This window comes from Harpegnathos saltator, unplaced genomic scaffold (assembly GCF_003227715.2).
Source record: "Harpegnathos saltator strain DR-91 unplaced genomic scaffold, Hsal_v8.6 scaffold640, whole genome shotgun sequence".
In the NCBI taxonomy this organism is placed as follows: Eukaryota; Metazoa; Arthropoda; class Insecta; order Hymenoptera; family Formicidae; genus Harpegnathos; species Harpegnathos saltator.
Window position 1 is genome coordinate 35,752 of NW_020230472.1, and position 22,036 is coordinate 57,787.

Genomic DNA, 22,036 nt, shown 5'->3' on the forward strand with positions numbered 1-22,036 from the left:
CTAAGGTAACTAAACCTTGAGCCTTGACATTTACCCTGGATAGAGTCCTTCTGTGAGAGCTTCTTTGAAACTTCTCGAAAGAGAACGAAGGTATCTTGTGGAGCGCATCTCTTGCAAGTTGGCTATTTCGTGGCCACGCTGTGACGCTCAGAAATGATCTTCGATTGTAGAGACGCAATAAATGTGTTTTCAGGCGTTTTGATCTATTAGATTACCCCGATAGGAAGCATTCTTGTCACCATTGCCCGACGAAAATTTCGTGTCAAACGAATGAGCTTGAACGGAGTCGGGATAATAACGCAAACCGGATCGTAACACTTTGAAGTGTGTAAATGTAGCTCTTCTCTTTTTTTATGGAAGGGATCGGAATCTTTATGGAACGGACGATCGTGCGTGTGTGTATATCGTGATAGAATATTAATATTATTCAAGGCGCACGGTGTAAAACACGATATTAGCGCCGGAGAAACGACGAATGAAACTCGCACTTTCACCGAGCGCATTCTTAAAAGTGCGAGAGTTAGGATAATTGCAAACGATAAAAGTTGCGTTCGATTTAGCTATCAGTTACTTCTTGAAAAGTGCAATTGTTCACGAAAGCAAAGAGATATTTTCGATAATAAGTACTCACGCGACGTATCATACCGATGAAAAACGAAACGTTTGTAAGATTTTGCAAAAAGAAAAAGAAAATAAAATCTATCGGGTACAGAGGGATTTAAATAAAATTTCCGTACACAGATATGCTTGCTTTAGTAAGAACAATATTTATTGCAATGAGATATTATTTCAAAAATCGCTATTCATCAACAAGACGCTGATTCACAATCATACAGAAAAGTGCGCGACAATGCCCAAGTCTCGAAACACAATATTGAGACAATTCATTTGCATACGACCGCAGGACAAGCTACCCCGCGTTAGAAAAGCAGAACGTTAACTGACGCTTCATCGGCGTCCAAATATCGTATTAAGCCGCAACATGTTGCAGTTCATTGTTTGTATTGTACTGTGCATAATTTGTTTTATACGCCGCTTTTCTAGCCAGCGTAGACACTTCCAACAGAACACACATAAAGAATAAACTGTGGCGTGCAGAGCAATTCTTTGCTGGAGATGATTTTAACGCGATTACCGCTATCGGTAGCTAGGACAAGACAAATACTTTATATTGAACCTTGCCTTGCTTTATTCAAAACTTTTATTGCTTTGCTTTAAATCGTGTGCACGCGATGACCTGCCTGTTTCTTCAAAACCTGTCATATGACTTTTAGTGTTTATTGATAATTATTGATACTTAAAACAATTGTTTCTTTCTCATGAATTGCTCCATCTAAGCTTCGTCTAGCAAAATATATTACACACGTAGAAACGAAAGCTTATATATTTGTTATTGCAACCATTATGGGCTCTCAATAAATCGTGGGAAAAATATTATCATTATTACGCAAACATAATTTTAATAAAATGTAACAGTAAAACGTCATATATATAATCATCATGTATATTATCATATATATCACATATATTAAAGACGAGAATATACAATATAAGAGGGTGAGTTTAATATATATTTACTAGATAGATAAAAACATTATATAACAATAAATAATTATAAAAGAAAATAATAAAATAAGATAAAATATATAAAATTTAGGAAATAAATTGTATGAAATGAAATAATTATCAAAGTAAATGAAATAAAATATATATAACGTTCGAGTAAAATGAGAGCATGTAGATGCTTTTATTTAACTGCAGACTAGTAGCAAAATTGACTTAATCTCAAAGAATATTAGAAGGTTCTATAAAATAAAATTATTTAAACTCTTTCCATAAAATCATAAATTTGTTTGAGTTCCGAGTAAGAGCGAGTTACGAGCGTCGCAGAATTGTTATTATTATACAGAAATTTGTTTGTTGTATAAAGATGCTTGTTTCTTGATACATTAAACACAAAGTGTTTAGTGTGTAGAGTTTCTCATTTTGACTCATGGCAAACATAATAAACATATACAATGATTATATCGATCTTAATCACAGCCGTGATAAACTCGAGTTTTTGGCTCTAAATCATCTACACGGCAAAATGATTTATGAACTTCTGGCACAGTTTATAATTGTTGTGCATTCCGGACTATCGTGTATGATTTTGTTACGACCATGCAATAAAATAATATATTACACGAATCCACACCAATTAGAAGTACAGATGAGCGATATGTGCGCTATAAGACTTAGAAGCGATTACAATATTATCTTTGATCAGTCTTTTGACAATATAGATTTAGAGAAAGCGTGTATCTAATAGTTTATTAATATTTGCGTACTAACATTTGTTCCTCCAACTCCATTCCAAACTGATTTTATTAATTTTGTCCTTTGCACTGAATGTAATACCATATTTAAACATCATTAGCAAAAGTATTCTACCATAAACAAACGTTGCTCTTAGTAAACAATGAAATGTGCGAGTAAAAATTTGATGTTACACGTAAGCATATTTTAAAATTGGTATCAAGTTGTGAATATTCTCTCTAACATCTCTTTCACTATCTATTATATACATATAATTTATATAAATTATATTAATTTATTAATTATATTAATTTATATAAATTTATATTGTATACACAAGGAGTACACTCGTCGAATTAGGACGTGCTCTCGAATACCCTATATACATGATATCAGAGATATCAATAAATGACGATATTTGCAATGTTCCCTACATATTAATACTTCACATTTCACAATTCCGAGTTTTTGTGAATGTTCAAACACGAAGCTAAAGATGCTTGCTTGAAATTCGTCGTAAGCGCAGCAAATCTTGCTCGTTTAATGCAACATTCAACTCGAAGTATGAACAGCGATTGAATTGTAATGTAAATTTCGCATTTCCCTTCCATTTAAGTAGGAAATATTGTAAGTCCTAAATATACAGATTCACATTAGCGCGGATATACGACGCTTTTGTTTCTCGAATTTTAGCGTTGATGATTTCAAACTTGTAGAAACAACATTTGAAGCAGAGTAAAAATAATCGGATACAGAATAAAGAAAAAAAAATATATATATAATTGTAAATATACATATATATATATATATATAATTGTGCCTCCGATTATTTATTTCAATTCATCGTTATTTTGAATTGTTTTTATTTAAATGTTTTTTCCGCGAAATATCGCCAAAGTGCGAAGACAAAAGCATGATATCCCTTAAGGGGTGGCACTCACCCTCAAGTGAACGTGTTATAATGTGAGAAGGAAAATTAAAAATTTGCTTCCTACGCTTTGTGTCCGAAATCGATACAGTTTGCCGTGGCATTGCCGAACTGGCAAGAACTGGTCCGCTGAAACAAAAAGATTTTTACCTCCTTGCCTCATGCGCAATAAATTCGTCAGACGCAAAGCAACTTCCGCACGACAGCACTTTTCACATTGAAGGAACAATGTGATTACGCAAATTCAAATCTAACTAATGAACGCAAATCTGACAAAATCCAACAAAAACAAGCAGGAGTGAATTTTTATTAATAACCGAGGAGCTGCTCTCCCCCGAAGGTGTAAACTCGGCGCGATTCGCCAGGGTGGTGGGGTCGTGAGGGCCGCCTTCTCGGTTCTCTTTCCGTTAACGGATGATATCTTCGAGGGTCGGAACATTCTAGTCGAACGCCATTACGCTGAATAACGCAGGTAGACGGCTGCGATTGGTCGAGAGGAAATATTTGGTGGGGACTTCAGACCAGTCGTGGGCGGACTGTGCGCAGCCGTTAAATACCTGATGTAGAGACTGCTCACAAGCTTGGAGCAGCTGACAGTCTTCGCATTGCGAATTCTTTCGGTAGTCAGCATAGAGCCGCTCTATCGCTGTCACGTTCCGTTCCGTCGGCTCGTCAAAACAAATCTCGTCGCCCGCGCTACTCGTTCGCGAAATTCCGAATCCCCACATTCGCGACTAAACACAATTCGACGCAGTCGAGCACTTCCAGTGATGACCCAACACGCAATTTCTTAAGGTGACGATCAGATTGGCGCGACGTTTAACCGTTCCAGTGCAAACAGTGTACGTCGTGTTACACCGCGGATAACGAGTCGGAGTAAGCACCATGTCGGAAACCAGTACGAATGTCAACAACATCAGCGCGTACTTCAACTCACTGGGTGCTACATACTATCAGCCACAACGAAATGTACACCCGCAGACGCAACACACGCCGTCGCAAACACTAACGCCGCAGTCGTTGGTGCCGCAGCACCAACAATTCCCACAAATACATCAGCAAGCAATTGCTGCCACCATCGACGCGACTCACTGGCACGGTTATCCTCACGGGACTTTGCACATGAACCATCAGCAACCTGCAACCCCGGGCTCGCACCAATATGTTGACCATACCGAGTTATTCGCGTGGACTCACCACCATTACACGCATCTTCCGTACCCACCACCTCCGCAGTCATATTCCCAATTTCAACAGTATCCTCAATCGCAACATCAGTCCCAGATGCAGCAACTGCAGGTGACCGAGTGGGCGAACAACGTAAGCAACGTCAATTCCGGCCAAAACTCGCGGCAAGTGACCGGCGGTAGCAGTAGCGAGATCAGCCACCCCAGCACTCCGTCCACCCCGTACAGTCACAATAGCATCAGTAATGGCTTCAACCAAGCTCCCCATTCGGCGAACAGTCTACCGTTCGCGGCTGGTATCAGTTCTCCGAACACCTCGCAGGACCTCACTGTGCCGTCCACCATGGCTTCGCATCTCAGCGCGCCATCGTCCATCGCCACGGCGCGCGACCCCAACATACCACCGTCCAACGTCGCAAGCCGCGATCTCCATATCCCGACCACGTCCGCAACTACACCCGCCACGTCCTCATCGACACCTCGTGAGCACAACACACCATCCACCTCGTCGTCGCACAACGTGAACCTGCAGTACGTGTCTAACAATATGAACCAGCAGCCCGTGTCCCGCGATATATATTCGGTGAACGCGCGAGGCCCGAGCAGGAGCCCGTTCGGATGGATGAGGAGACCGTCGTATCAGAATCAGCCGAAACCGGGTGAGTGATGTCCTCTAATTACTTCATGCCCGAGCTCGAATCTGAGGGAGCAGAAAGGGAGAGTGTTTAAATGCCGAAGCTCATAGAGCGTAATCTTGGCACGCTATACGGGGATTATCGCAAAGTTACGTTGTGAGGGCGACGATTTCAACGCTGCGACCAGCGAAAAATATAAAAAATTTTCAATGAACGTTAGAACCGCTGTTTGCATTATTTTAGAAATTATACACGCGGAGGACGATCATCGTCGCCGATAAAAATCGTCTCTCAAGATCCAATAAGAAAACCAAAATTCTGCGCAAACAAAATTCACATAGCGCTTGTACACACAGCTGCACTTGTCGAGAGACGGATTATACCAACCGTTAAATTTTGCCCGTAATTCTCGCTTCAATCCTCTCATTGTCGTTGACACTTTCTTCTCTCACATTTTACAGTCTCTCCTGGAAGTTTTCGCATTATCCTTTGCTTATAACTTCTGTAAGCAAGTCTAGAAAAAAAAATAGCGTAATTCGCACGCGGCTATTATCGTGCTTGTCTTTAAATATCCAAGTAGCGATGGAACTCGCGAGTACTTAGCCGCAAATGAATTTGTGTCCAACTAGTCGCTACTAGTCAATAATGTAACGCTCGTTTTTCGAAGTTGCTAGATAAATATCTTAGCTGATGTCTAGACAAAAGAAATTACAACTACGTCGTGAAACATTGAAATTAACGGCCAGCAATGTAACTCTCTCTCTCTTCTATCCCTTTAAAATTTCTACAACATAACGCAAATTTGATTTTCACACCCAATTTCCAAATATTAGTGGCGATACAGTACAGCTAGGAAGAGATTATTTTATTTATTTTATTATATTTAGGTTTATCGTACAAACTGATTCTACATTTCAGTAAATAGCCAGTAATTAGCCAGTAATAAGCTAGGAAATATAATTTAATCTGTGTGTGTTAGCTAGCTGCTAGCTTCCTAATCATGTCGATTAATTACGCTTCTACTCGGGTATTTTAACCTATTGATTGAAAAAATGAACGAAAAATGATTACGAAATGTCCGTTGAAATGTCTTATTTATGGGAAATATAATATTAAGATAACATTAAGACATAATCGTAGCAATAAGATGTAAATACAAATGTATATATGAATTCAAGTAACATTAACTTCACCCGGCAAAATTCAAATCCGTATTCAGTAACATACTTATTCTATGAGACATTATTCTGTGTACATGTGAGAAGTCCGTGTGTAAAATAAGCAGGCGATGCGCGTCACATCGAGAACTTAAAGGCAGATATTTTTTATTTTACAAAATTCGCAAGCAATGACTCGTTAAATCAATCTGCTAACTTTCAGCCGACGAACTGCGCGCCGTCGGACACATTTCACCTCTCCACTCGTCGGTGCTTAGTCCCGCTATGTTTTTATCTTATCTCGCATTTGGCTAGGTATAGCATAACGCAATTTACGTAGAAGTTATTGTAGATTATAATTGCTCGATTTAAATCACAATGGGAAAATTAAAGCGGGATATATGCGCGGAAAAAAGGACTCGATTCGCACAAGTGAATTTTTATTCCCTGAGGATCAAATGAAAACGCTATGACAAGAGATAATCGTTACGTCAAAGTACACGTGTATAAAACTAAATCAGAGCTACAACAAGGGTCTACGTCGACTTACTTGTTTAAACTATCTTCGCATCGTCCGACGTGATGGTAATCCTCGGTTTCAAGAGATCGGCTAGGAGGAAATCGTGTTATTCGAAAGTCATGGCGCAATGGAGTACGAGTCTAACGAGAACGAAGAGAACTTGCTCGTTCGTATCGCGCGCAGTTATAAACACGTCTCGCCGGTCTAGATACGGCAAACCATGTAAACATGGTAACAGACGCGCAAACATCTAATTGCTCCCAAATATTTGTGAGATAATCCCCAAGCTCTTGTCATCAACCTCAATTTTCCACCGTATCCGAAAGAGAGTCCCAACCGTTCGCACGACATCCTGAATCAACACGCGGCAAGGAAGAGTTGGAGTTCCTTGAGGAAGTCGGAGTTAGAGGACCAGGGCTGCAGCGAGCTCCAAGTAGCGTCCTTGGCCTTGAAAAGAGGAGTCTCTTGCGCTCTAATCGAGGAATCTAATCGACTGCCCTCGTACTTGACGCGATCCGCGATATAATTCGCAATTACCACTTTGCTATGCTCAGCGGAGAAAGTTGTTTTGTAGCTTTGTTGTCAAATTCGTCAGTCTCATTGGTCAACGTACTCTTAATCCTGGCTGAATCAAAAAGCGTATACCAACCAGACTCATGAATTTAACAACAATTGCAAAGTAGCCTGCCTCTCTGCTGGATGTAGCCGATGCTTCCAATTACGTCGCCTTCTGTTTCCAACGAGGATTGAAAATGTATCTCTTTCACCCCTAAACAGCTTGTAAGAAATCTTTGCATGCCTTACCAAGCCCTTGCTACGGCCCTGGAAGTATGTATTATACCTCATATCGCGCGGAGCATGTTTGATCAGTATCAAGCAAAGATAAAGGGTGAGCGAAAATTTGGTCATTGCCTTCGCTTAAAATGTTTTCTACCTAGCTCAGGTATATGTTTGACTTTTTTTTTCTTAATTTACAATTATAAATTTTCGTCGCATTACTGAAGTCAAAGTTAGTTTTGTAAAAGCTGCTGCAAATTCGAGTGTATTCCACTGTTACGGCGTTACGTGAGGCGTGTAAGATCGGAAAATGATTTGGAACGACGAAAGTACCCCGATAGATGCTGTTGTTTCTACTGTTGCAGCTGGCAATGATGCCGCTGCCTCTAACGCAGGTGCTGTTTCAACGATTAATGACCTCTGCAGTCGTCTTGCCCTCCTCGGTAGGATTTATAAAGTATAATCGATGGATCGTTGTGTATACAATGCGGTGGCGTAACTACGAATATTTCACTCTCAAGCGAAATTACGGAGGAAGAAAGTGCACTCCTGATCTCTACTCTCTTCCGTTGCTCCGTTTACGTAAACAAAGAACGATCAAAGTAAAAATTCAATTCTCATAAACGCACGTTCAATCGTCGTTGTCGCTCACTCGCTCTTGACAAAATAGTTACGCCATTCGCATGATTCGATTGCGCATGCAGTTATTATCTGTAAAGTAGAAATAGAAATATTTGCGAGAAGATTTTTATTGAACGGGCTTAGCACGTAGTTACGAGAAAATACCGATAGAAAATTATTAACAATGACGAAAAGTAGGTCTAGAGCATGTATATAATTCTTTTAATCGTTTTCGATCTCTCTCTTTCTCGTATTCTCTTCTCTCGATATACAACATCGATTTATGGTGCACAGAATTTGGTGACATTACCTCCGCAGAATGTGACCGTATTGTTATTTATATTTTTGCGTTCCGTATTAGTATTGTGTAGCATCGATATAATCTCTCGCTGTTAACCCTTTGATGTTTTAATTGCAGAACTCTCCGCATGCATGTAGCATAATTGTTGCATTGCGTTGTATCGTTATCGATTGAGAACAGAAAATTCGCGTAACTTTTTTCTACATGGCCATGATGTCGGCGCGAAGGGAACGAACGAGCCCCTCGATTAGTCTATGGTGTTGTTAATGTTTACTGTTCCTGTAGTGGCTACGTTAGCATGTTAGCAGCGATAGAGATTTGGCAAATAGATCACTTCTTCGTCCGTTAAAAGTCACAACAATAATTACGTTGCGCTCAAGCGGGATCGTAAATTTAGTCACGCGTCGGGATCGGTTGGCTTCCGCGCGAGGATGCGCTTCATTTACAACACCTTTTAAAATCTCATTGTTGCCTCACGTCTTGTGCGCTAGTGTTATCTTCATCCTGAAGTTCTCTTCCGGCACGTTGTAAAGGTCGAATTAGTCATTACGTAACTTTTTTCGAAGATTGCCACATCCCAACTCCCGTGCACGCTCTCACGGCGAGACATCAATCGCGAGCGGTGCAAGGTCGGGCTGTTAGCGCTAATTTGCGGACGATGAACTTGAAGAACTATCTAACTACTTAATTATTCTCATTTCATCCGATGTGGAAATACATCGATCTTGAGAGATTTTCAAACAGTCGAAGACAACCTGCGCGTTACCGATGCAGTCGCTGCTCATTGCGCGTCGTGCAACATTTTCAGTCGACCGACGACTGCTCGCACAAACACTGCACATCTTGAGCGCATTTGCACTTCCGCAAAGCGGAAAGCCGTAACGCAGCCGATTTGTATTACTGGTTCTTTCCTTTTTTTTATAGTTACATATAACGTTATCCGTACTGGCGGAAATGTTCACGGCACTGTTTGCGCTTTCTTTGTGCCGAAGCTCCGTCCCCTTTTCTCCCTCGCTTTCGTCAGGTAAATTCCACGAAACCTCGCGGATCTGTTCTAACCCTTGTTTCTCGCCGTTTTTCCCCAACTCGTCCCTTTTCCTTTCGCTCCTCCATTTTTTGCCCCTCGTGCGATTTCACGGACGTGCAGTACTTTGACCGAACGAACGTCCACTGCCTTCCAACACCTATTATCTGCATTTTATGGCTATATTGCAGGTAGAGCCGCTCGGTATTTTCGCCATGAGGACGTGCATTCGCTCGTTCGCTCGTCGGCTCGCACGATACAGAAACGCGATGCGTTACATTACAATATCGTGCGCTTTCACGTTCGCGTATATCGCGAATCGCAGCCGTTCCGTGAGAGCGCATTTGCGTCGCGACCCTACGGTGGCAGCACGCGATTTCTACGGCTTTTATGGCGTCTTCGTCTCGTCTCATTCCGTCTCGGCTCGTCTCGGCTCGCAGCGATCCTCCCTTAACGGCACGATTAAAAGTAACATCGAATGCCGAAGGGGAGATCCAAGATTATTCCTCCGGGTCCGAGAGAAAGAAAACGACACGCGGCGCTATATTATTTCCAACGAATGGCCGCGGACTGTAATTGTTTTCGCGTGAAAAATAGTCGATCTTTCGGTGATCTCGCGTGATCTCGTGTGATCTGCAGCCTTCGATTGTAAGAGGTTGCGGCGCTCGCGGGCGATTGAGAGGGGCCAAGTTTCGCCCTTCGATCGCTGAAATATCAACCGAACAGTGCGGTTATGCAACGCGGTTATACGCTTGTGCAACGTTTCTGCACGTTCCAAGGGACGTCTGATGATTTCAGATCGAAGAAACCCTTGAAATCGAAGTTGCTGGTCCCCGAAATATCCTAGACATCTATCTTTAGCTTTCATTAGCTTTGGCGGCATTTTTTTGTCAAAGGTATACAACAAGAGAACCGACGTAAAAATGTGTCGAACGTTTAGTTGTCTCCGCAGGTAGTACAGCCGAGATTCGTCTCAAGGATTCCTTCCTCTGCGCTCTTTGGCGCGCCAGCTTGACGACGGCGCGCCGTGATGTGTCTGTTTCTTCAAAAGAGACGTTTAGGACGATCTGTTTACCGGTCCTGTCTACACCGGCCCGCCTCTTCTGTCACTTATGAAACAAATAAAATAATGAAACGAGCGTGGCGGCCCTGTGATTTTTCAGGGTGCACCGCACGAGCGATTTTCAGCGCCCGAAATGTTGCCCGAACTTCAGCCAGCCCATTCCATTGTCCAACCTCGTGCTAAGTGTCCGACATGAAAAAAAAATACTGCCGTAGGTCACACATGTCAAATCCAATAAAGCGCGAGATTTTCATGGTCGCTCAAGCGGATTTGGAAACTTGAGAACCGCTCGCTCTTTCTCGCGCGCCAAACAACACAATGCAGCCCGTGTCATATTATAAAAAGTACATTCGAAAAGTAACAGTCCAATAATTACCAGTGCACGCGTAAACGGGTGTTTTATTTGCCGAGGCTTTCTTCCGGTTCCAGCGGTCATGTCGAATCGCCAATTTCGGGCAGAACGGACCGACGATTTCGTACGTACGAACGCTCGCAGGTGTAATAGCGTGTATTGTATATATCCAATGCATATTAATGCGCATTTATATAAATGCACACGTAGAATTGTTCGACCGCTTTGTCCGATATTGGCGATTCACGATATATCGAGCCGAGACAAGTGAATACGCGCGCGCCTGTCGAGAAATTATTACTTGTTACTTGAATATACTTTTCACGAAACAACACTTAGCATGCGATTATTATATTCAAATACGAAAGCAAAGCGCGTGAAATAGCCGTGTGATCGGCAGGCGAAAGAAAATAAATGACCTTCGAGCTTGGAGTATTAAATTACGTTACTTCCGAGTTACCGTAGAGTCGATTTCTTTTGATCGACACAGATAACGCGTAATCATTATCCTCCGAGTTACAACGACGCAAGAATACCGTCGTTTGACCTGGAAAGTCCGAAATTACTCGTCACAATGCATTTTGCCCGACGCTGCAAATCGCATGTATGCGCAAATAGAACTGTGGCCGCAGAGCGGCCACGGTAGCCGGCGAGGAATCTCTCTCGCCGTTCGCGGGCACTTGATACACGATATACAAATGCGAGATGGCACAATAGGGGTAATTGTGACGCCGCTGACAAATGGCACCCGCGCGAGTCGGCGCACATGACGGACGACGCGGCGCCGAGCCGAGCCGCGCGTCGACGCGATATCGCCGGGGGTTGTCAAACACCCACAGGAAAAGCGGGGCACGCGCTTTTGCCATTTCGCGGCGTGAAATGGAAGAGCAAACGCTATAATGGGGTGGCAACGAGTCCCAGGAGCACCGTTTCTTCGCCCCCTCGCTCGCGCGCCTTTCATCTCTCTTTCTCCCGGGCAGTCTGTGGCTTCCTCTCACACATTTCGTCCGTAAAATCCGTCGTCTCTCTTCGTCATGCTCGGTTCGCATTTCGCGCGGATACTCGAGAGAAATAGCTCGAGTGGATCACCAGAGTGGCTGGCTCGAAGATGTAGCCAATGACGGCTCGACGTCGGATTCGACGAGACGCATTTTAAGAAATCGCAGGCCGATACCGTTCGCGTTAACGACGTATTTTAAGGAATCGGCGAACGGCCGCTCCACCTCGTTGACGAGGATTACGAAATTTGCATGACGACACGTTGACTTTTGGAATTAAAAGAATTCAGATAACGGCACGTTGGCACTTCTGAAAGAGAGGACGGGAAATTTTATGTTGCTAGGGCCAAGAGACTCGGCAGGTAACGCGAGCACAGATTCGACGCTTACAAGCACGCCATTCAGAGCATTCATCGGCTGCATCGCGGCTCCGCAGCGAGTCACCGTGGCTGGATAATCGTAGGTGCTAGCTCCGATATCGGTGAGATGAAAAACGCCGACGGTAATCCTTTCTGACTCACACACGAGCACACGTACGCACTTGCGCGGTCCGTGCATCGGGAAACGAAAGAACTCGCCCTTGCAAACAACAGCCTGTACAGCATGCAGACCATTCGAGACCATTTCGACGTGGTCTTCTCTCTGCCCGAAAATAAAAAAAAGAAGTTTTTATAGAAAGAATCACACACACACACACACACACACACACACAAACTTGCGCTGAGAAAGTTGCTCCCGCTAATCGTGAAAGACAAGTCGAGGAAACTAGAAACGTCGATTTTTCCGTTGGTCTTCCCCTCGGGTCACGCGTTATTGCAACGAGAACGATTCACACTTTGGTATTTTAAAGCGTTGTTTATTCCTCGACGAGTGTCGAAACATTGACATTTCATGAAGAAAAAATATATTGAACGTTTCTTGAGATATTTATTAGACATTATATTGTTCTCACGCTTCTTTTCACGCTATTGCGTAATGCGAGAATCTCGAAAACATCTCAGCATCTGCCTGTGCCTCTCAACTAACATCTCAATTACTCGCTTTTAACTGATTAATTCTCTCATTATATCGCATATGCGAATGCTGTAGTGTCTTTCGTCCCGCGATAAAAGCTGACTTGCGAAATTATCTTTTGCAAGCGATGAGAGAGAGATTCACGCGCGCGTATACGGGGAATCTATCGCAATTCAGGCCGGTACCGCACACGGTTTGGAATTTTTTGATTCGATTACAATCTTCAGAGAGATAAAGAGTATGTCTCTTTCGATAAGGTTTAAGGATGTCTCACGTTTGTTTACGTGCATCAGGTTGCGCGACGCTCGTACTTAACGTGCCAAATATTTGCGATGACAATAATGCATTGCGCGACTGAAGCGAAAAGGAAAGAAAGAAAAAGAGAGCGAGAAAAGATCCGAGCTGCATATCGCGCGTCTCGTATTGATCGATAGAATTATAAGGAGAATACCGTCTAATATTTAGTCTTCCTTCGTCTCTCTCTCTCTCTCTCTCTCTCTCTCTCTCTCTCTCTCTCTCTCTCTCTCTTTCTCTTTATCGTGCAAGCGTCATATTTATGTAACAGAGATTTAAGCTAGTCGTTATGTAACGGTGAAACAATTGAATCATTGTGGCGAAAGAACGCGTTGTGAACGGAACTTTCCTTTAGCGGAATAAGAGTGGAATTCCTGCAAGTTCTATGCTTGATATGAATTTTTGTACTTTGCCGAAATTATCACGCGTAAAAGTACGATTTGGACACTTTTGATCGATATGTATTGCCACTTGATGTGGCAAAGGAATCAAGAATTTTTGTTCTATTTTTATCGCTGCAAATTTTTATTGTAATTCACACTCATAACTGATTCAATGATATGAAAAAATCCTTACTGAAATTATTAAGTTTTGTCGTGGATTAATACACATGATTCGATGATAAATGACATAGAAAGCGAAGAGTAGGGACTTACATTTCGATTACAGACCGACCCGGTCGAAATTCGGTAGCGACGAATAAAGCACAATGATCGCAGTGAGCGTGCCGATTTATTATATAGCGCGCCTCCTCGCACGGGGGCAAAGGCGTGATTCAAGCATTATCATAGATACGGAAAGCTGAAAGTGCCCGCGATAACGATCGATCTCGAAGTAAGTAGATGAAAACTCGAAACCCGACAGTCTGTAATATATTGCTCTCCGTTATTTGAACAGATCTCACACAGATTTAGCAGTGAACGTGCCACGAGCGTGGACGCGTATATCGCTCGAGCGTCAACATAGCGTCTGACTTAAAGTCTTAAATAGCTTCAATGTTTACGTTACATCGTGCAAATATATGATGCGTGAAAAGAACATTAAAAAAAATCAGATCGTTCCAATGCAATAGAAGTAAGGTACAATTTGCAAAACTTTTTTCTTTTCTTTTTTTTTAATAAGCGAACTATATGTCTGTGTTTAAGTATCGTCTCAATATTTTCACGATTTTCCCGAAATACGTTTATGCGTTCCTTCCTCAAAAAACAAAAGATAATGAAAAATGATAAACATCTCTGCTCCGTGAAATTGCGGAAAGAAACTTGGGTCGCTAACAAAGCGCTGGACAAAGCGTTGGTTTTCACTTTAGTTTAATGTTGAGAATTTCTTTCCCCTATACTCACACTTTTTCCTTGGAGGGAAAGGAGAAGGCTCGAGCATTACGGAAGGACATTCAAAACTTCCAGATGTGTTTTCCATAGAACCAGTTTCCTCTCGTTCGCCCACAGCAAAGTGCCCACTCCTGACGAAGAACGCATGTAGACATCCGTCGTTTTCGCATCCTTACGAAAGGATGTTCTCCTGGCAGGCCGGTGTCAGCCATGCTGGATTCACCTATGTGTACCGTCAAAAAGTCTAAGATCGCTGCTTATTCGTGATGCCACGAAGGCCTCGGTGTTCCCTTATCGAGGAGTGGTGGATTAACGTGCACGCCTTTGATCTCGCCGGCGGGGTCTTATCTAATCGTGTCCCTCTCTCCCGAGCGATTCCTTGCCGTCACCATCCCTGTTCCCCATTCCTCTCTCCATTCTGTATTTTGTGCGCATGTTACCGCCACGAACGACGCCACGTCGTAAGAACCGCATTCACACCGTGCGGCCGCTTTCTCGACGCACCTCTCTTGGCGCTTCGTTTCTTCTTCTTCACGAGTAATCACCGCGCGTTAGTCGCTGCAAATCGTAAATGCGGGTCTCTTTCTTTCTTTCTTTCTCTCTCTCTCTCTCTCTCTCTCTCTCTCTCTCTCTCTCTCTCTCTCTCTCTCTCTCTCTCTCTTTCCTTCTTTGCGTGTCGTTGTTAATATTCAAAATAGTATATTAATTTATATCGCTGACCTTGTGCAATTTGCTTCTCCTTTCGCTCTTTTTCATTCCTGGGCATTTCCGATAAAAAGTAGTCAAGTCTGAGCAACCGGGGTGACTTTACTGATTCTCGATTGCGCAGAAAATCCTCAGTTGCTCCTTTGTCGGGATCTTCAGGATGTCTTCCCGTTTTGGAGCAAGCTATATACGTGTTTTTTATGTTCGCCGATCCGGCGTAAAATTAATTACGACGCTTGATTTCTTTACCTTATTAATGTCGCCATGCGATGTATGTATACGCGCTCGCTGAAAACGTTATCTTCTTAACGTATTATTGACAAGAGAATCAGTACGATAGATATTAACCGCGTAATAACGTCGGCCGTTATCTTCTTCTTTTTCAGGAAAGACGCGTACAAAAGACAAATACAGAGTGGTCTACACGGATTACCAGAGGCTGGAGCTCGAGAAGGAGTTCCATTTCAACCGTTACATCACGATGCGACGCAAAGCAGAGCTCGCCAAAACACTCGGATTAACGGAGCGTCAGGTGAGCAAATGGTGCCAAAACGAACGGACACGCAGACGGATGGCTCTTCTTCGCGGCGAATCACCGACGCGCAAATATTTCCTTACGGGATCACGCTGTTCTCTCGCGTTTGGTAACGAGCGCGTATCATATCGGAGATTACAGCTTTCCGAATTGGATTCGTCGCCCGCATGCGTACTCGAGACACCGTGTTGACGCCGAGTCAGATGCGAAAATATTTAATGATCACGGCATGCGTGATTGCCGACAAGCTTCGACGTTAATTAACCCTTCTGTAGGCGCATGCGTTTCTTATCTGGCTTCAGTCGCATCGGTCTACCACTGTGGACCACAATGTTTCGCTCCTCACGTGAATGAGATCAATGTTGTTCTGCTTGCAAGCAACCGCACGGAAAGTAAAGAACCTCGTTGGTACAATTGAGTTTTCCATAGCCTGGGAAGAGCAGAGACCGAACGGAAAATTCGGCTCCCGCGACCGAAGACGTTCCTTAGAATATTCAGCTGTGTTAAAACTCGGTTGGGATAATCGAAGACGATTGACCCATGAGAAACCTACGAGAATCTTCTCGTTTCTATATTCGAGTTTTCTGTGTGATTCCTATTTTTTTTTTTTCGACTTTAGTTCAAGTAAGTAGTGAGGGAATAAGAGACGTGAGCAAGTTCAGCACGCGTAAGGAGACGAGTATAGAAAAGACATGAGACTTCGATAGAGCTTCTGCATCCGAGACGCAGGCATAGGTCAATGGCTCGTGCACACGAACATGAAGAAGCGCAGGGCGATTACAGCCGACGGAGTCAGGTCAGTCAGGTTTCTCTTGCACAGGTGAAGATATGGTTCCAAAACCGACGGGCGAAGGAGCGTAAGCTGCAGAAGAAGCGCGACGAGCAAATGAAGGGGGATACACAGCAACAGACGGCCAGAACGTCCGGCAGGATTATCGACGGCACTGCGTCGGTGGCTGGCGTCGTGGTGCACAACAACCCCCTCAACATCAATTCGGTCCCTCTGAACATGGGCCACTCGCAGCACAGTCTGCACGGCCCGATGGTGCACGCGCCTCCGAGCCTGCATCTGCACCTTCAGAACGGGTACCAGCATCATCAGAGCGGACACACGTATCAGAACAGTTGCGCGTATCAGAACGGGCTCGCAGCGTCGCAGGGCGAGCAATTGTATCAGAACGGACTGCCGCCGCCGGACGAGCCGGCGCCTCAGCAAAACGCGCATCTTTACCAGAACGGGCTGTCACCGGCGGACGGGCCGTCGCCCCCGGACGCGCAGTTCTACTCGAACGGAGTGTCGCCCCAGGACGAGGCGTCGCCTCAGGACGGACAGGCGCCTCAGAGCTCGATGCACTCGTCGCAGAATGAACGCACCTAACCTGTGTGAAGTTAGCCCCGCACTTTTCGAATTTTAGCTTACCGTTGATCGTGCTGCATCGCGCGCAAATTGGCAAAGGAAAAGAGGAAGAATGGAAGGAACGCGAAGTTTTTTATGCTGACCCCGCACTCTCGAATCCGCTCCGAGTTTGAGGAAACAGATGAGAGAATTCGAAAAGGGCAGGGTTAACTTCACACACAGGTGTGCGCAGCTACCGCAACAGGCCTCCGCAACGAGGTCGTGGTGTTCTCCTCGCTCGTGACGGACTCGGAAAGTCGCTTCGTATCTGGGAGAGAACGTTTGCAGCACATGAACGACGTGCACCCACATGAAGGCCGGCACTTAGCAGAAGACGCATTGTCTTGTGTCGCAACGGATGAGTAAGAACGATCGTTCGCGTATCGCTCTCATCGGCATATACTGGACTTGATTTCGTTCACTTGCTCTCGTCCGCCGTACATGAACGAACCCCTCGACCGGTGCGACGATCATGTAACGCCCGTCGGCGCCACATTACGCTTAACTTTGGTTCGATTCCTCGAGAGCTTGTCCTCTCTTTTCTCTCGTTCCTTCGTTGCATCTCGTCTCGACCGCCGAAGGGTTCGAGACTTCTCGCGAGGGGCAGAGGTGAAGCTACGAAAGAGAGTTCAAAGTTTGCCTTAAACCACACTGACGCGCGCGCGCGCGCGCTGTCGAATGGTTGTTATAGTCACTTAAGTTGTAAGTTTTAGGCACTAGGCCGTAGAAATCGCGCGACGCGTCATTCCCGGCATCGTATTGCCGGGCATTTGTACATTTCGACGAGCACTGTATGGTGTATTATTTTGTACGATATCTTCTTTTTTTTTCTTTTTGCCAAACTTCAGAGTATATAATTTTAATTTAGTCGCGGAGTCGATTATTGGCGCTGACATGTATAAACGCTGTCATATGCTATACGGTGCGTTATTTAAAAGGACCTAACTTATATCTTTATTTTTTATGTCTATTTTTACTTTTAACTTATATAATTTATGTCAATGTTAACTAGCGTTTTACTTAGGGAACGTAGCTCGGTAATCCGAGATTCTAAGAATCGTAATCCTTAGACGACCATTAATTACCTCGTCTCGATGTCTTATGGACTTTCCATTACTTGAAAGGGAATCCTCCTAGAAGCAGAATTCACTAATCGAGTCCATCGTCGTAACTAGCGTCGGATGTGAAGTAACTATCGAATCATTTTCACCACAGTCAATCACATCGTGATCAAAATCGAACTAACGGATGCGACATATTAATATACGTTGATAACGATCCGGTCGGTCCTTGTGCTCCGAACACAAACAGAAAGAATAGAAGAAAGTCCAAATTGTGCCTTAAACCACAGACGCGAGCATCGAATGTGGTTGTTACAGCGGCTTAGTTAAATTTAGACGTTAAATTGTTGAAGCGAATGTTTCTTCTACGCGAAATTTCGGGATATTTGCGTGTTCCAAGGGGCACCGTAGCAGATTATATTGCACGATATTTTCTGAAATTTTATAGTATAAGCAAGGTGCATTTTGGCAATGCACGCATACACACGCACACACGTACGCATAGAACGTCGCGTATAAATCTTCCCTCACTCCGAGCACGACAGACACTTGAACGCACCTTTGAGGCCTGCAACACGATGGACATAGCAAGGCTTTAGCCTTTCGCTGTAAGCTCAAAACTGCAACGTAATTTCTGATCAAAAATGTTTCCCGCGCTGACAGGAATTGCAACAACGCTTTGCGTTTACGAATTGCTGCATCTAGTAGTCTGGAAATATCTTCCGACAGAAATTACATTAGTTTCGAACTTAGAGGCTAAATACCTACCATAACCATTGTGAATCCGCACCTGAAAGGTCGAGATTCAAGCTATGCACATATACTGTGAAACACAAACACCCATAAGGACATCTAGAAAATATAAGCTATTCTTTGTTGCGATGCAGCGAGACGAGGTGAGACAAGGCACGTCTCCGCTTAATCTGGATGGACATTTAAGATATTGAGAAGGGAAAGTAAACCGTATATACTCATTTTACACATTATCTAACACACACATACACACAGTATCGTTTACATGCTTATCATTAAATCGATGATCTTAAACTCATGAGCTTTTTTCTGTAATAATGTACATAATATTATTCGATATACATTATATCGAATATAATGATTGCACGGTGAAAAGATTTGTTGCTACAGCATATTTTGTTGATTATTATTATATGTGAACAATTTATGGGCATTTGTACATTAGGTTGTTCGATAAGTTCGGCAAGTTTGGATTTTTACGAAAAACTCCAAGCTGATAATTCTGTAGTCCGGCACAATTTTATTTCTTTCGTTTTTTCAATAATTTGCCATCGAAGGTCGATGACAAATTGTCGAAAAAGGAACAATCAATCGTATCGTTATTGAAATAAATTTGTGCCCAACTTTACAAGTATACGCCTTGAAGCTTTCATAAAAATCTCTACAAACTTATCGAACAACCTAATGTACACATTTATAATGATATGAAAATTTTGCTGAAGGAAAAACAAGTTTGCAACATTAAAAAATAATTTTTATAAATTTTCTCTTTTGATCAATTCTCCGAAGACGGTTTTATATCAGTGTTTTGAGATGTAAACTTCCTCGCGGATATTCTTCGCATAAGCATTTTAAAATTAATGGCGCAAAAAATACTTAGGAGTTAGGAATATCTGAAAAGTTACATCCACGTGATGATGAGAATATCGTATTTACGATGTTGAACAAATGTATCATCAGTAATTCCGTGAAACAGATTTTGCTTTGTTTGTCGATTCGTTCTAATAGCGGACAAATGTGTTCTTGTGAACAAATTTATTCAACACAGCTTCTGTTATTATTCTCCTAAAACGAATCATTTGTTTTGTTATGATATATTTGTTATGTATATGTTGTTGATATTATATTATATATATGTTTTAATGTCGAAAAAATTTTAACGAGAGAGAGAGAGAGAGAGAGAGAGAGTAGGCAACTTTTTTTTTACTTTAACAGTAAATAAACATATATTTACTAATGCAAATTCACCCAACAAAATTTTCATCCACCGGTGGAGAGAGCTTGCTGTGTAACATTGAACGACTGTTCGCACAGTTGATTTTATTAGCGAAATTTTCCTTGTTGTCACTACTACTATACAGCAGCGGCGACTGTCTCGCCGCAACGGCGAAATTCTTCGATCCTCAGTGGCGCGTAAAGCAAGGATGCGCGTACTGCAAAAGGATTCCGGATACATACACAGGGCGGACGTTTTATTACAGTTTTCATCCGCAGATTAGCCCCTTTGGAACCATCGATACCCGATTCAGGCACTTTTATAGCCCCCTCATAAAAGTATCTATTTGGTGTTTTCGACTGGGCCGACTGGGCCGCAGCAAGTCGAACAAAAAGGCATCTTCCGCGTCTACCTAGGAATTTCGAGGTATATACGTAAAGCGATGTTACGTCTCGGGTTCCAATTACGCACGGATTGCCGACCGGGAGTCGTCCTTTCAGGATCCACCACGGAATCGGTCCGTGCCGCTTCCCCGGCTTTTCTTACCGTTATCCTGGACGCGCTCGTTCTTCCCACATGCGTCGCGCGCCGCGTATCGGGACACTCTCCGCGGCAGCCTTTTGTAGTTTTGTCACGTTTGGAAAAATATGGCAAAAAGATCTTTATCTCTCTCTTTTTAGCGTTCACGACGCGCCACAATGTTGGATAGATTGGATACAATGAAGACGGAATTTATGTATTTTTTACCAGAAAATATGTTTGCCCTCTGTTACATTTAATCCATCATTCCTCGCGATCACGTCGAAACAGCAATTATAATTTTCTCAGATATTTCTCTGCTCATCGAGGCAAATATAATTTCACTAAATTGCTGACATATATCGACACCTTGAGCAAAATAAAAAACGCATAAAACACGTGTCTACATTACACAAGACAGAATTCATCTCCGTTGTTATTTATTGGCCTGTGTTTTATAAATGGTCTTTGTCGGCGGTTGATGCGGTGGAATCAATTAAATTTTGTATGCGTCTCTTAACTGTACACCAAATATATATTTGTTCTGCCGTCGATACGTTGTAATGCATAAAACATGTAACACACCGAATCTCCATTAATCCTAGGACAGCGGGTGGAGCGTGTAAATGCATAAAAGTCCAAGAGGCTGCGTCAAAATCTAGATTGCGCAATGTTGCGGAATACGACGCGTTTGCCGTTTCAGCGTAAATTTCTACATATTTACAACATGCGCACGCGCGCGCGCGATAACTTTTTTTCAATTCAGCCGCGAGAGAGTCTCCGATGAATAAATCCGCACTGCGAATGGCGGCGGCGGATTCGTTTGCGTGCAATTAAATTCCGATGCCGTCGTCGCTTTTTCGCGTCATCAGTCTCTCACGGTGTTTATTCGTCTCCGTGTCGCAACAACGACAACGCGTCCGCGAACGCTGCGTATCGAAGCTTGGGCTAATCAGCACCGCAGGCAATAACTGGAGCGTATAATACTGGAGGTGTCTATCTCGTTATGCGGTGGTTCCATTAATTTCTCCGCAGCGCCCATTTCTCATGCCGTCGCGCGCAATTGTCGGACTCACTCGAGACCGCGCGTTTCATTCGCGTGCGTTCGTTCGTTCGCGGAATTATTTCGACGGGGACGAAATGAAACGCGGCCAATTTCGCGAGGAAAACAGCCGCGATAAATATGTTATCTAAAGTCCGACGAGCAGGGAGGGAAAGAGAACGACCGTGTGTGGATGCTACACTGAGGGAAAAATGGAATTGGAGAGAGACTTTACGGTCGAATAGAATTCGCTCGGTTAAATGTCTCGTCGATTGAACGCTAAATTGTATAATTACTCCACGATGATTT

The 22,036-nt window shown here is 43.3% G+C and overlaps 1 protein-coding gene and 1 long non-coding RNA gene across 2 annotated transcripts; one reads left to right on the forward strand and one right to left on the reverse strand.

Annotated features, from left to right (window-relative positions):
* Nucleotides 1-3,122: 3,122 nt before the first annotated feature.
* Nucleotides 3,123-20,051, forward strand: cad (homeotic protein caudal). Its single transcript, XM_011147694.1, has 3 exons — nucleotides 3,123-5,072; nucleotides 15,592-15,737; nucleotides 16,561-20,051. The coding sequence occupies exons 1-3, from the start codon at nucleotides 4,112-4,114 to the stop codon at nucleotides 17,116-17,118; spliced, it is 1,665 nt and encodes a 554-aa protein (XP_011145996.1). The 5' UTR covers nucleotides 3,123-4,111; the 3' UTR covers nucleotides 17,119-20,051.
* Nucleotides 4,945-7,362, reverse strand: LOC105187095 (uncharacterized). The gene is made up of 3 exons (XR_850079.2): nucleotides 6,756-7,362; nucleotides 5,436-5,562; nucleotides 4,945-5,113 (listed from the first exon to the last, which is right to left on the reverse strand). It is a non-coding gene; the product is annotated as an uncharacterized LOC105187095 (long non-coding RNA).
* Nucleotides 20,052-22,036: the final 1,985 nt, after the last annotated feature.